Source organism: Cryptomeria japonica, chromosome 1 (genome assembly GCF_030272615.1).
Source record: "Cryptomeria japonica chromosome 1, Sugi_1.0, whole genome shotgun sequence".
NCBI lineage: Eukaryota > Viridiplantae > Streptophyta > Pinopsida > Cupressales > Cupressaceae > Cryptomeria > Cryptomeria japonica.
Window position 1 is genome coordinate 650740061 of NC_081405.1, and position 13731 is coordinate 650753791.

At 35.7% G+C, this 13731-nt stretch overlaps 1 protein-coding gene across 2 annotated transcripts; it reads left to right on the forward strand.

Moving 5' to 3' along the window:
• The first annotated feature begins 1193 nt into the window (after positions 1 to 1193).
• LOC131050485 (uncharacterized) lies at positions 1194 to 8133 on the forward strand. 2 transcript variants are annotated; one of them, XM_057984676.1, is made up of 3 exons: positions 1194 to 1230; positions 1420 to 1612; positions 6376 to 8133. In XM_057984676.1, the coding sequence occupies exons 2-3, from the start codon at positions 1424 to 1426 to the stop codon at positions 6814 to 6816; spliced, it is 630 nt and encodes a 209-aa protein (XP_057840659.1). In that variant the 5' UTR covers positions 1194 to 1230; positions 1420 to 1423; the 3' UTR covers positions 6817 to 8133. The 2 variants fall into 2 exon arrangements, 1 of the variants encoding a protein (XP_057840659.1); XR_009106957.1 differs by lacking the exons at positions 1194 to 1230; positions 1420 to 1612 and adding an exon at positions 1625 to 1917.
• The last annotated feature ends 5598 nt before the right edge of the window (positions 8134 to 13731 follow it).

The following is a 13731-nucleotide window of genomic DNA, read 5'->3' on the forward strand; positions in this document are numbered from 1 at the left end:
AAAAACAACATTGGGCTTTTAGATCCACAATGAACCTTGGTGGAGACTACCCTTTTATTATAGTGGCTTGTCATTAATAGCTAGTAAGTTGATGTATAATCACTTATTTGCTAATCAAAATGGTTGTAGTGCACAATGAGGTAAATATATGACCAACAAAAGTATTATTGTTTTTTAACAATACAATTATTTCTACCCTTAACATATTGAAATTCTATTTAAAAAATATTATTTTCGATTGGAATGGTCATAATTAATTAAGAAGTTAAATAGATGGTCAACATTATTGAGTAATATTGTTCTTTATGATATACATTACTTTTACTCATAAATAAAACTAGATTTACATCAATTGAGCTAATGCATTGCACTAATTCCATTTTAGAAGTACACTGCTTGTTATATTGGTGCTATTGAATAGACTATTTGATTGTTAGATAGGTATAAATTGATTAATGCATTGCATTAGTTATATCCATATGACCCTTTTGCAAGTCTCACAAAGAAAACAAATGCATTAATTGGTTTGAATATTACATACACCACTTAATAATTAATGTGTGAAATCAATCTCCCATACTATAGAGAAGTTCACCAAAATTCTTATATTTTTTATTAAAGAATACATTACATGACATAATTTGAATTGTTAAAAATAATTTAAATAAGAAAAGTACCTCACAAAAAATGATTCCACAACATAATTTGGATCACTAAGATTATATGAAAATCTTATAAGAGAAAAATTCTTACAATTTTTATTAGGAAAATGATCTATCATATTAATCCAATCATTAAAGATGATATTATTCTAGTGTCCATAATAAATGAAAGTATGATTCTAATTGAAAGTGGATAATGGATAAATTAAGAAAAATAGTCAAGATTTAAGAGGAACTACAAATGGCTTATAGCAATATTAGACAACCCGGTATTCTTTAAGGGAGGCACCTATTTGTGCTACAAACAAAGCATACATACCATATCCCTGTAAGATTTGAACTTGTGACCCCTCTTTCAAAAACACAAATTCTCCCCACTTTTTTAATTGAATCAATGAATAATAATTTTTTATTTTAATTTAAAGGATTTCTTTTTGAAACTCCTCCATCCAATTTTGAAATTCTCCACCTTTAAATTTCTAATGAAATTTCTATAAATAGAAGTTATATGTGCACGGCTAGGTTGGCTTTGTAAGGTGGCAAGGACGGAGAAATAACGCAAAGCTAGGTAACCAAGGGTTGAATACATAAATTTTGGTATAGGCTCTGCTGGTGAAATCCCTTGAATATTAGCGCCATTGTTATCTTGTAATCTGATTTGTTACTGAGAAATAGTTTGTTCTTTCTTTGTATTTTTTTTTCTTGGTTTGAATATATAAATAAAATCCTCCATAATTTAGCTGCATTGCTCCTACAGGGATATGGGTTCTGTTCTTTGTCCTCTGCTGAATGAGATGGAGTTGCAGGAGCTTGAACACCTCGAAAATGTCAAAATAGAGCTCCTCAAACAAGATTTCGCTCGAAAATACCATGAGCAAGTTGCAGAGCTGGAACTTGTCTTCAGACCAAGGCTTTATCAATCACATTTGCATGTTATATCACAACATGACGTTTGTATGATCTATCTTCATCTGCTATGGTAGTTCTCCACTCGGTGAAATCCTCTAAATATGAACATTTATACTAAAAAAACTCCATAATTTAGCTACATTGTTCCTACAAGGTTATGGGTTCTGTTCTGTTTCCTCCGCTGAATGAGATGGAGATGGAGGAGCTTGCACACCTCGAAAATGTCAAAATAGAGCTCCTCAGACAGGATTTCACTTGGAAATACCATGAACAACTCGCGGAGTTGGAACTTGCCTTCAGATAAAGGCTTTATCAATCGCATTTGCATGCTATATCGCAATACGAGGTTCGTATGATCTTATCTTTATCTGCTATGGTACTTCTCCACTCTCTTGATGATTGACTAGGAATTACAAATTGGTCACTACCAAAATAATTTAGCCTCTCTGAGAGTGACCAAATCCCAAGATAAAAAATTATGGAAATGTCAATGCATGGTCCTTTAGGTACTGGTAAGGGTTTATAGAAACTAGTATGCCTCTATCTGGCTTGAAACTTGGCAAACTCTACATGTAGAAACAAATCTATTTATATCCTTCCTTAATTGAGGCCAAATGTTTTTTACTTATCAAGCTGTAAGTTTTGTCCCTTCCAAAGTGACACCTCACCCATTTGAATACACCTTCCTCCTAGACCCTATGGAAATATAAAGTTGGAGTTCCTTAAATAGAAATCCATCAGCCAAAACATATTTATCATAGAACTCTTTGCTTGCAACTGCAAGATTGGTAAGAGCATCAGTAAGTTTGCTGAAACAGGGATCAGCTGCATCTACTTCATCTCTTCGAATCCATGCTGCAGGGATCATTAAGTTTCGTTTTTCCATTTACATGCTGCACCACAAATGTGTAACTTCGTAAAAGGAGACCTATTTGGCATGCTTATTGGATTACTTGGCTTGATAATTGATATATTTCAGTGTTTGATTGCCTGTCAACAAAATGGATTCCCTATGCATTATGTAGTGCCTCCATTGTTTCAATATTTGAACGATAACATACAATTCTTTATCATAAGTGCCAAACCTTTTCTAGAATCATTTATCTTTTCACTATAATTGACAATTGGTTTGCCTTCTTCCACATGCCACCAATTACACTGCAGAAGCATCACATTCAATCGAAAAGATTTTGTCAAACTCCGGTAAGGAAAGTATCAGAGCTTCCATCACCTTTTCAGTTGTTCAAATTTTTTCTCATCTACTTGAGTCCAGAAAAGGACTTCCCCTTGTGCAATTGGTCAATTTATTTATCACTTATCCTATTGAAATTTCTAATAAATCTTTTTTAAAAGTTTACAAATTCATTGGAACCCTGTAGGCCATTCAGGTATAGCTTTTGTCTTCTTTGGATCCATGCTGGCTCCATTGTTGAAATCACATTTCCAAAGAAAGCTAACTTGTCTCTACAAAATTCACTTTTCATGAGATCTACAAACAATCTTTCCGTTCAAAGTGGATCAAACACAGGCTTGGAAGTGTCTCAACTGTGCTTCCATGTTTCTACTAAAAATCAAAATGTTATGAAATAAATTATAAGAGTCCTTCGTATCCTTCCCAAATCTGGTTTTGATGATAGCCACTTATAAAATCAATCTTGGAGAAGTTCTTAACTTCTTATCATTGGCTAAGTAGTTTAATATGTCATCCATTTTAGGTAATGACAAATGTATACCAGATTTTTACTGTGATCTTGTTTATGGCTCTAGAGTCCATGCACAATCTCCATTTACTCCTTTTTTACGTGAGAGGAGAGCTGGTGTACATAAGAACTCATACTTTGCCTTAGAAACTCTTTCTCTAGCAATTCTCAGATTTGCCTTTTTATTTCCTCATTTTCTTTCAGAGTTAACTAAATTGCAGGCTGATTAGGAAGTTTTGATCCCGGTCAGAATGCTTAGCTAATAATTTTTGCACCTCTTGTGGGAGTTTGATCCCCTTGCTTCTCGGAGGCATAGTAGATAACAAGCTTCTCCTTTGGTTTGTTTGCATAATTCTTTATAAATCATTGACACAAGAGATGGAGCTGACATTTCAGATGCCCCTTCTTTCCATGGTCTAAGGAGATGTCCTTTATCCACATGTTGCAATACATAAGTATTCTCCTTGCCATAAAGGATTACTTTCCAATACATATTATCAGCGACAAATTGAAGCATCTATAGCTACCATGTCAAATAGCACTTTGCCTTTATTCAGATTAATTTTGAAAGCAACAAGACAAGGTTGATCCACAAGTACACTATGATCCTTCTTTAATCAAATTTTTTTACAAGGGTTTGATTTTGGAAAATAAGCAAGATGTAAATTGTTTACCATTTTTGTACCTACCAAATTGTCAATACGTCCAACATCTACAATCACCTTGCACACTTTGTCTTTACACTTGCATTTTCTTCAGAAGAAGTTCTTTCTCTTCCAATCAGCTTCTGAGGTCTCTTGTTTCTTGCTATTGAGGCTCTTTATAGCATCAAGTTCTCTTCTATCTCTGTTCAAGTTCTTGTGTTGGAGGTTCTTGTGCCCTTTTGGGGTTTCGAGGGCAACCTTTGGTTTTATGGGCTTCATTACATACAAAACCTCCAAATGGTTTGTGGTTATGAAAGGTTCGTCCTCTTCCGTTGCCTCTAAAGCCTCCTCTTCCTTTGGAGTTGGATTTCACATCCTTAACTTCTTTAGGCTCTTCATCCTTAGCCACGTTTTGAGGAACTGTCTTTTCCCCTCGAGTATGGTCACCTTTCTTGGTCAACAATTTACCTTTACCTCGATTGGGTTTCTTCTCATCTCAGAGCATATTGGTATGCTTCATCAACAATACATGGTGTGCTCATTTTGTAGTTGAGATTGTAACCCATTGAGGGATCTGGCAACAACCGGCTGATCATCTTCTTGCAAATCCACTTGCATTTGCAATCTCAAAAAACTGCTTTGAATATTCTAACATAGACAAATCCCTTTATCTCTAGTTTTGAAGTTGTTTGAACAATTTCTGTTGATATTCTGCAGGTAAGAATTTTGATCTCAATTTTCTCAACATCTTGGGCCATGGTTTGATTTTGAATCATGTCTTCTCCTGTTATTTTGGAGGTTATTCACCATAAGTCAGCGTGAGACTTTATTGTTGTTAATTGCAAACCTTACTCTCCTTGGGTCCTCTACATCTATGTTTTCCATGTCAAATTACTTCTCTAATTCTTGTAGCCAATCAATGAACAGATTAGGATTCACATACTTTTGAAATTTGAAGCCTTAGCCTTGACTTTAATGTTGTGTTTTGAAATATCTTCTATTGACCTCTCCATCTATCTACTGCTCCGTTAGCTCCAACTAGGGTTCCCTCATTCTCTTGTTCAACTTAAGATTAATTTTGCTAAAATCAGGCTTCAATTGCTTATAATCTTCTAAGCACTTCATCTACATTAGTCTGTGTCTGTCCAGCCATCGTCCTACCTCTTCATCGCCAATTCAAATGGACTCCTCTCTGGGCCATTTTATAGGTTGCTTTGATACTTAAACTAATGTAGCTGTTTCTGGTTTTTCAGTGAGAACTTTTTGGCTGGAACTATAGAAAATGAGCAAAAAGAACTATAAAAGTAGAAATATAAAATGATTTTCTGCAACAATAATAAAACTTTTATTTATGGACCTGAATTATGGCGTACATTCTCTTACATTATTTTTCACAGGCCAGCCTTCCCTCCTCCAGCAACCCACCAAAGCTAATAAACAAGAACCCCTGTTCCAGTATGGACAATTCTCTTAAATACCCATGACAGTTGCGTTTCCCAAAAATGTCAGATGCAATCAAAGTCCTATTTTTAAATTGATGGGAAAGTGGGAAATATCAGCATTAATTTGCTTGTTATACATCATCTTGTGCACTGCAACTAAGCCCATCACATCTAGGCTAACTCATTTTCCCTTGGGAAGATCAATTAGATCAATTACTGCCTTTGGAATTTTTCCAAAAACAGTCTGGAAGGGAGACTTACCAATAGACCTATTTATGCTGTAGATGAAAGCAGACTCAGCTCTCATACCAAAAACTAATGCAGATTTTTCTGCTCTAATATGATATTTTTAGCTGCAACTATAGATTGTTAGCAATAAAACTAAAAATAGCAGAAAAATAAAACAATTTTCCACAACAATAATAAAACTTTTAGTTCTAGGCCAATTTATGACCTACATTCTCTTAGGATATCTTCCTCAGATCAACCTTTCCTTCTTCAGCAATCCACTCTTAATAAATTAAAATGCGTATTCTAAAAAAGGGTAAATTCCCATAATTAATTACCTATGACAGTTAGATTTCCCTATTTACCGAGAATGACAAATGCAATAAAAATACTATTTTTCAATTGACAAGAACGTGGAAAATATTCAGTACTAATTTATCCATTCTAGATCTTATGCTGATCCACATTAAACATGAGTAAAATTAGCATTTTCAGGTCCTGACGTATTTCAATAATAATCCTGTCTATAAAGATAAAAAATGCCTTTGATTGTTAATTTGTTTCACTGTATTTTTGAAGTAATTAATCTCTGCTTTAAAGATGTTTGTAATGTTGATGCCATTTTAATGTCAAATTTGTATTGTAACTATCAGTTCATTTTTAAATGTCAGATTCATATTGAAAACTGATCCCAGAATTACACTTAAAAACTTGCCATCAGCATATGAAGCAATTTGGACAATTTTTTTTGGTCATGTTGCTCATTAAGTGGCCTATCTATACATTACAGGTCGAACCTACTAAGAACATGGGACAGAAGAGATCGAGACCTATTGATTTGGGATCGCCTGAACAACAAAAGAGAGACATAGCTGACAATCTTGATAAGAGGAAAAAGCAGAAGACAGAAAGGGGGATGTTAAGTAAGAAGTTGCAGAAGGATAGTTCAAAATCTGTTGATTCAAAATTGCCTGAGGGACCGGGATGGTGTTCAGTTTGTGAGGTTGACTGCAACACGGAAAAGGTTCTCAAGAGACACATACTGGTGAAGAAGCATCAATCAAATATAAAAATGTTCAAACAAGGCTCAGGAACAAGGTCTATTGGTTCAAAATTGCCTGAAAGACCAGGATGGTGTTCACTTTGTGAGGTTGACTGCAACACAGAGAAAGATCTTGAGCAACACATTTTGGCAAAGAATCACCAATCGATGTCAGAAAAGTTGGGATAAGGCTTAGCAGGTGAGAGAAAAAAATTCAAAGTAGCAGAAATCTCTAACAGAGCATAAACAAAAAGAGAGAGATATAATTGACAATCTTCATGAACAAGAAAAACAGATCACGAAAGAGGATATCCCTAGCAAGGATATGTTGGAATAAGACTCAGGAGATGGAAAAGAAGTGAATTCAAAACAGCGAAAATCACAAGCAGAACATCAGCAACAAGAGAGAGGTATGATTAACAATCTTGACAAAGGAGAAAAACAGATGATTGAAGGGGGTATATGTACTATGAAGATGCAACAAGATGGTGCAACATCTCTTGATTCGGGATTGCCTGAACGATCAGGATGGTGCTCACTGTGTGAGGTCAATTGCAACACCGAGAAAGGTCTTAAGCAACACAAGTTGGCAAAGAAGCATTGATAGATGTTTAAAAAGTTGGGACAAGGCTTAGCATGTGGGAGAGAAGAAAACTCAAAGCAGCAGAAGCAACAAGAGAGATATAATTGACAATCTTCATAAACAAGAAAATCAGATCACGAAAGAGGATATCCCTAGTAAGGACCTGCAGGATGATTGTTCAAGATCTTTTGATTCAGGATTTTCTCAACAGCCAGGATGGTGTACTCTCTGTAAGGTTCAGTGCACTAGTGAAAAAAATCTTAAGCAACACATTTTGGGGAAGAAACATCAGTCAAAGGTAGTGAGTGAGTCACATCCTTGATGTCTATGGATATAGTAGTAGCTCTTCCTGCTCCGAATGTAGCGAGTGAACCACATCCTGGACTGGGAATCCTCCCTACTCCTAAAGTTCCTAGCATATATGCTGCGGTTCCACCTCCGCCAATCTATAAAGGACAAAGAGGCAAATGCTCGACACCATCTAGAACTTCTATCTCTCAACCTTTAGAGGTTCCTTCAATTCCTCCTTTTCCTAGAGCAGAGGGGAAAAACAAATCAATGTTGAGTAATACCCAACCTCATTCTACAAAAGCTTCGAAGCGTAACCAACAAAATCGTAGTGCGAGAGAACGCCGACAAAGATGTCGTGTGCCAAGGCTCGTGAGCTTGCTGCAAGAAGTGAATCTTCTCCTAGGCAGTTGAATGTTGATTTGGTCCTGCCTTCTCAGCCTTCCTTATCATCACCCATCCCTTTAGAGGAGCCTTGGCATCATTTTTGGGTTACTTCATGCTATTCAAATTTAGTTTATTTTGCAATCCATAGTTCAAACTAAGAGATTGAATATAATGTACATTATTTTTTGAGGAGTTTTGTGAGGTCTAGAGCATACTTTATGCCATTATTACGAGAATAGAGTATATTAGTTGTTTTAGGAGGATGTTGGTGCCATAAGAAAGTCAATTATAAGAAAGAACTATTATTAGGACTTCAGAATAATAATTTTTAGATTATTAACTCCTATATTTATAAGAAATATGTTTGAAAAGGTTGTTTTCACATAAAGCAATGTCATTTTTATATTTAATAAAAGCATGTGCATGCATTTTCTTGCATATAAAGCAATTTATTTTAAGAAAGTGAGTTATTCTAAAAATAGGACTTGCTTGCATCTAGATTAAAGAATGCCAACTATACATACTTGTCCATGATCACACATAGTGAGTTGAGAGAATAATCCATTATTGCGGCAAGTTTAGGGGAGAAGTTAAAGAGGGTTCTCATTGAGGTTTACCACTTTGGGCATGGGCAATTTATGTTAGTATTTTAAATTTTGATAACCCAGTGGTATCCCCAACCTTTATGGTTTGCAACTTTGTCCAATGACCTCTGCAAGCCAAGGCTCAAACGCGACGTGCAACAAGTTAAACTCGGCCGAAGTGAATCGAACCTTGGACCTACATGGGACAACCCCAAAGCCTTAGCACAACCATGCCAACTGTTTGAGCTAGCGGGCGAACCCAAAATAAATTAATTGTTATATTGGTGCTATTGAATAGATTATTTGATTGTTAGATATGTATAAATTGATTAATGCACTACATTAGTTGTTTCCCCAGGTTGTTTTGCAAGTTTGATATAGAAGATAGATGCATTAATTGGTTTTAATTTTGTTGTTTGTAACTAGGTGAAGATGGGTTTGGATTGCCTTAAGGCTTCATCCGAACCCACTTAGGACTGGGCCCTATCCTAAAGGGTAACGTGCCCCAAGGTTAAGCCCAACCCTATCCTAAAACCCCACGCCACAATAACAAACATTGGCGCCAAAATGAAAGAGGCCGACTTGCAAAATAAAAGTTAAAGATGCATATAAATAAAAGACACTTTGCAAATCAATTTCACTCATCTTCATTTTCAGCGAATTAGCTCTGCCTGAAAAGTGCGAACTTACTCTTGGAGAGTGCGAAGTTGACCAGACTTATGCAAATTAGTTCTAGAGGACAAAGACAATTTTGGTGCAGAGATTAGAAGTGCAGATCTGTCATTCAAGAAGGAATCAGATTTGTAAAGCAAGCTAAGTATTGTATTTGTGCAATAAGAGTGAATACATAATCTGACCTGTGGGTCTTTAATGCTAAGTTTTTCCTCCTTGGAGGTTTTCTCAGGGTATTTGTGTTTGTCTCTTGGTTCCTTGTTCCATTCTTGAATTCACTTGATTATAGTTTACTAAATTACAAATCTGATTAATAAACTAGGGCATAATCAAATGTTACAAATCTAATTAATAAACTAGGGCATAATCAAATGTTACAAATCTGATTATTGATCTAGGGCACGAATTTAACATGGTATCAGAGCTAAGGTTATACTAACCCTCAGATTTCAGTAAGCTCTTACCTTCAGGTTGTTGTTCGCCTTTTATTAAGAAAATGACAGGGGTGAAGTTAGAGGGCATCATCGGGTCCTCATCAAGGAGTCATTCTTTAATTCATTAAAGATTGTGGAGATTCGAGTGAAGAACCAAAGAAGGAAGTAATTGATATTTCTCCTTTCAGATTTTTCAGATCTCTGGAATGCAAAGTATATACTGTGAAGTCATTACCTTATTCAGACCTTTAGAGTTGATTTTCAGAATTGGTCTAAACCCTAGGTTGGTATATATTTCATGATTCTTAACCCTTGATGTGATCCAATCCAATTTTAATAATGATCGAATCTTTGATGGTATGGTAGATTTATTTTGCTACTAGACATGCAACTACTATTTTGTATTGCTAACAAAATCAGTTGTATTTCCACCAATCTTCAAACCCTAGCTGACTGTGCTAAGGCACATCAAGAGGAGATTGCGAATTATGGCTTTTGAAGATAGACTGTAAAGATAGGTTCTTTTGGGAAGCTTTCGGTTCCAGTGTCAGTGTTATCTAAACATCAACGGGGTATTTTAAAAATTCTTTATTAACTTTGTGATGAGAGACCTTATGATAATTGAAGGTTAAGTATTCCCGTTGAATAACTTTGTCAATTTGTTTATATGGGGTTTCTTTGTCAAGTTGTAATAATAAGGGTTTCATAATCAATATTTGCTTCTTATGGGTTTGTGTTTACTTAGTTTTGTAAAACCCCAGTTGGGTTGTGTGAAAGGAAAATGATATTCTCTTTGAATTAACCCGTGATGGGCCAATCATGTTTTGAGGTTCCCTGTGATAGGTGTTTATCCTTGTAGGTCTACAAGCAAGTTTGTGCATGTGTTATCCCGAGTTACCATCCTTATATCATCCCTGTTGCATTCGAGCTCATGTCATTAAATGTTGTGACAAATGCAATCTTATTATGTGTCAGTTATCTGTTAAAATAACTGCATGACAAGTTGCTTTCAGTTATTTGGTTACGATGATGCTCTTTCCCACATAGTAGAAGTTAGAATGTATTGTTGTAAATAGCATATGTAGGAAGAGTGAAAGATGAACAAGTCAGTGGTCTCCTTTTGTGATTAGCATTGAGATCTCTTTAGGTTGAGGTAAGCATTTTACTCGTTAATTTTTTCTACTTCCACCAAAGCTGAATGTAATTAGGATCTTGTTTAGCAAAGTATGAAGATTTTGTTCTACTTGATATTTATCAATCATATGTATGTAGTCATACTATATCTTGTGATTGGGTTTCTAAGAAATCTAAATTTCAGTTGTTCAGTTTGAAAGATGATTTGGCTTATGTATTTTGCTTGCTTGAATCTCATGCCTGTTTTCTTTTATAAGTATATAAGAATCCTTTTAGGCATGGTTATTCGGATGGGAACTAGGTTGTATCTCAGCCTCTTAGGGTTAAAGATGAAGGTTTTTTGAAAATTCACCTTGCAGAAGGTGAAAGTAAGAGAAAAGCAAGTGGCATCTTCAGGTTCCTTTATTGATTCTTATTTGATTAAGGATTAAGAGGGAGTCCCATCTTCAATAAAGACTTAGTATTAAAGAATTGACAATCATTTAAGTCTAGGGTTTTGTAAAGTTCTAACTTCCTTTCTTAAAGTATTTTGGTTTTTGATGTGATGATTTAACTCTATTCTCATCATTGGAATATAAGGAATAATTAGCGCAAGGATCTAAATTTATTGTCTTCTAGGATTAGAAATATGTCAAGGATCTAACCAAATTATTCTTTTGATATTTAGAATAATGGATTGTAAACCTTTATGAAAGCTAACATAAAGATTGAGGATGTCTGTAGCAAAGTCTGATTTTGCAGATCCATCTGAAGACAAGCAGCTGATTGGTGGATGCCTCAACTAATTCATGATCAAGGTTGAAGAATGTTGTTGCTGCCAAGCATATCTTGTTGCATTTTGAAAATCTCAAATGATTGTGAGCAGAAGACTATAACCACCTCAAAAGGCTAACTCAGATTCCGAAGTGTCTCAGACAAGGGAAGTCACTTCAATCTCCTGTTGTAACTTGAATTCCCTATGATCTCTTAGGACTACAACAAACAGTCCTCAATCACACTGAGTACTGGTGAAGCTGAATTCATTGGAGCATGAAATGTATCAAGGAAATTGTGTGGTTTCTCAAAATCTTATTGAATGGTTTCTTATAATTATTTATTATCAGAATCGTATAGAGATTTCTAAAAATTCAGTGTCTTATGGCAGGATAATCTTGCGTTGCAAATGTTCTCACCAAGTCTTTTAAAGCTTGAGTACTTCAGAAGATAGACTTGGAGCTATAGAGAACACTGCCTTGATTGAGAAGGAGTCTCAACCTCAGTGATGCATTGTGTTTCATCAACCACCCTCTGCAGGTAATGTAAGGTGGTAGTGTAATCTTCTCAAGGGAAGAGTAATTGTTACCATCCTCTGCGGGCAATGTAAGATGGTAGAAAAGATGGAATTTCATCCTATGCTTGTGTGCTGGATGGAAAGTGTACTAGATAGAAGATTATGCTTATTCATTCTTTGCTTGTGTGCAAAATGGAGGACTATGGTTTATGTAACTTCATTCTATACTTGTGAGCAAGATGAAGGATTATGATGTTACATTCTTCTCTGAGAGAAGATTGAAATGGAAGCTCTTCATCATTCTTAGGCAATGGATGGTGTATATGCGTGATAGATATCATGGAAAGAGTCCATGATGTACATGTATATACTTGTGTTTATTCATGTCTTGCAGGTGTACATGATAAAAATCTGGATTCATCCTCTATAGGCAAGGCAAGATGGATATTATAAAAGGTTCCATGATGAGTTACCATTATATGATTTGGTTACTTATTACTTATGGTTACTGGCTACTTGTTGTGATCCTCTCTAAGGAGTGCTGGCTGAGTTCATATTACATATTGCACAATGAATGTATCAGGAAAAGTACTTTGGGTATCTACTTCAACTTGGGCTCTACAGTGATCTCTTGGGCATGTAGAAAGCAATCTTTCGTAGCATTGAGCACTGCAGAAGCTGAGTACATTGCAGCATCTGTTGCATCCAGAGAAGCAATGTGGCTTCGCAAACTCCTCGTCGAATTATTTGGTCAAGCTAGTGGTCCTACCACTATTCATTGTGATAATCAAAGCTATATAAAGATGTCAATAAATCCTGTGTTCCATGACCGGTCCAAACATGTGGAAACACACTATCACTTCATTCGAGATATGGTGCAAAGAGGCACCATTCAACTAAAGTACATTAGCACAGATGAACAGGTTGCAGACATCCTTACCAAACCCTTATCCAGAGTGAAGTTCGAAAAATTCAGAAACAAACTTGGTATTGTGGAAAACAGAACCCTGATTGAGAGGGAGCTCCAATCTCAGTGACTCTATTTGCAGCACTTTGATCATTTTTTGCTTGTGTGCAAGAATGAATTGTGTCCAATCTAAGCTTGTGTGCTAGATGGAAAATTGTAATTATGTAAAGATCCACTTGTGTATTACACTTTCTATGCTTGTGTGCTAGGTGGAAGATGTAATTCTATGCTTGTGTGCTAGATCCATTATATGCTTGTGTGCTAGATGGAACTCTAAAGGTTCAGATTATGTATTCTCTTCTTCCCTAGTTAAGAGGGAGTGTTGTTTGTAACTAGGTGAAGATGGGTTCGGATTGCCTTAAGGAAACATCCGAACCCACTTTGGATTGGGCCCTATCCTAAAGGGTAACGTGCCCCAAGGTTAAGCTCAACCCTATCCTAAAACCCCACGCCACAATAACAAACATTGGCGCCAAAATGAAAGAGGCCGACTTACAAAATAAAAGTTAAAGATGCATATAAATAAAAGACACTTTGCAAATCAATTTCACTCATCTTCATTTTTAGCGAATTAGCTCTGCCTGAAAAGTGCGAACTTACTCTTGGAGAGTGCGAAGTTGACCAGACTTATGCGAATTAGTTCTAGAGGACAAAGACAATTTTGGTGTAGAGATTAGAAGTGCAGATTTGTCATTCAAGAAGGAATCAGATTTGTAAAGCAAGCTAAGTATTGTATTTGTGCAATAAGAGTGAATACATAATTTGACCTGTGGGTCTTTAATGCT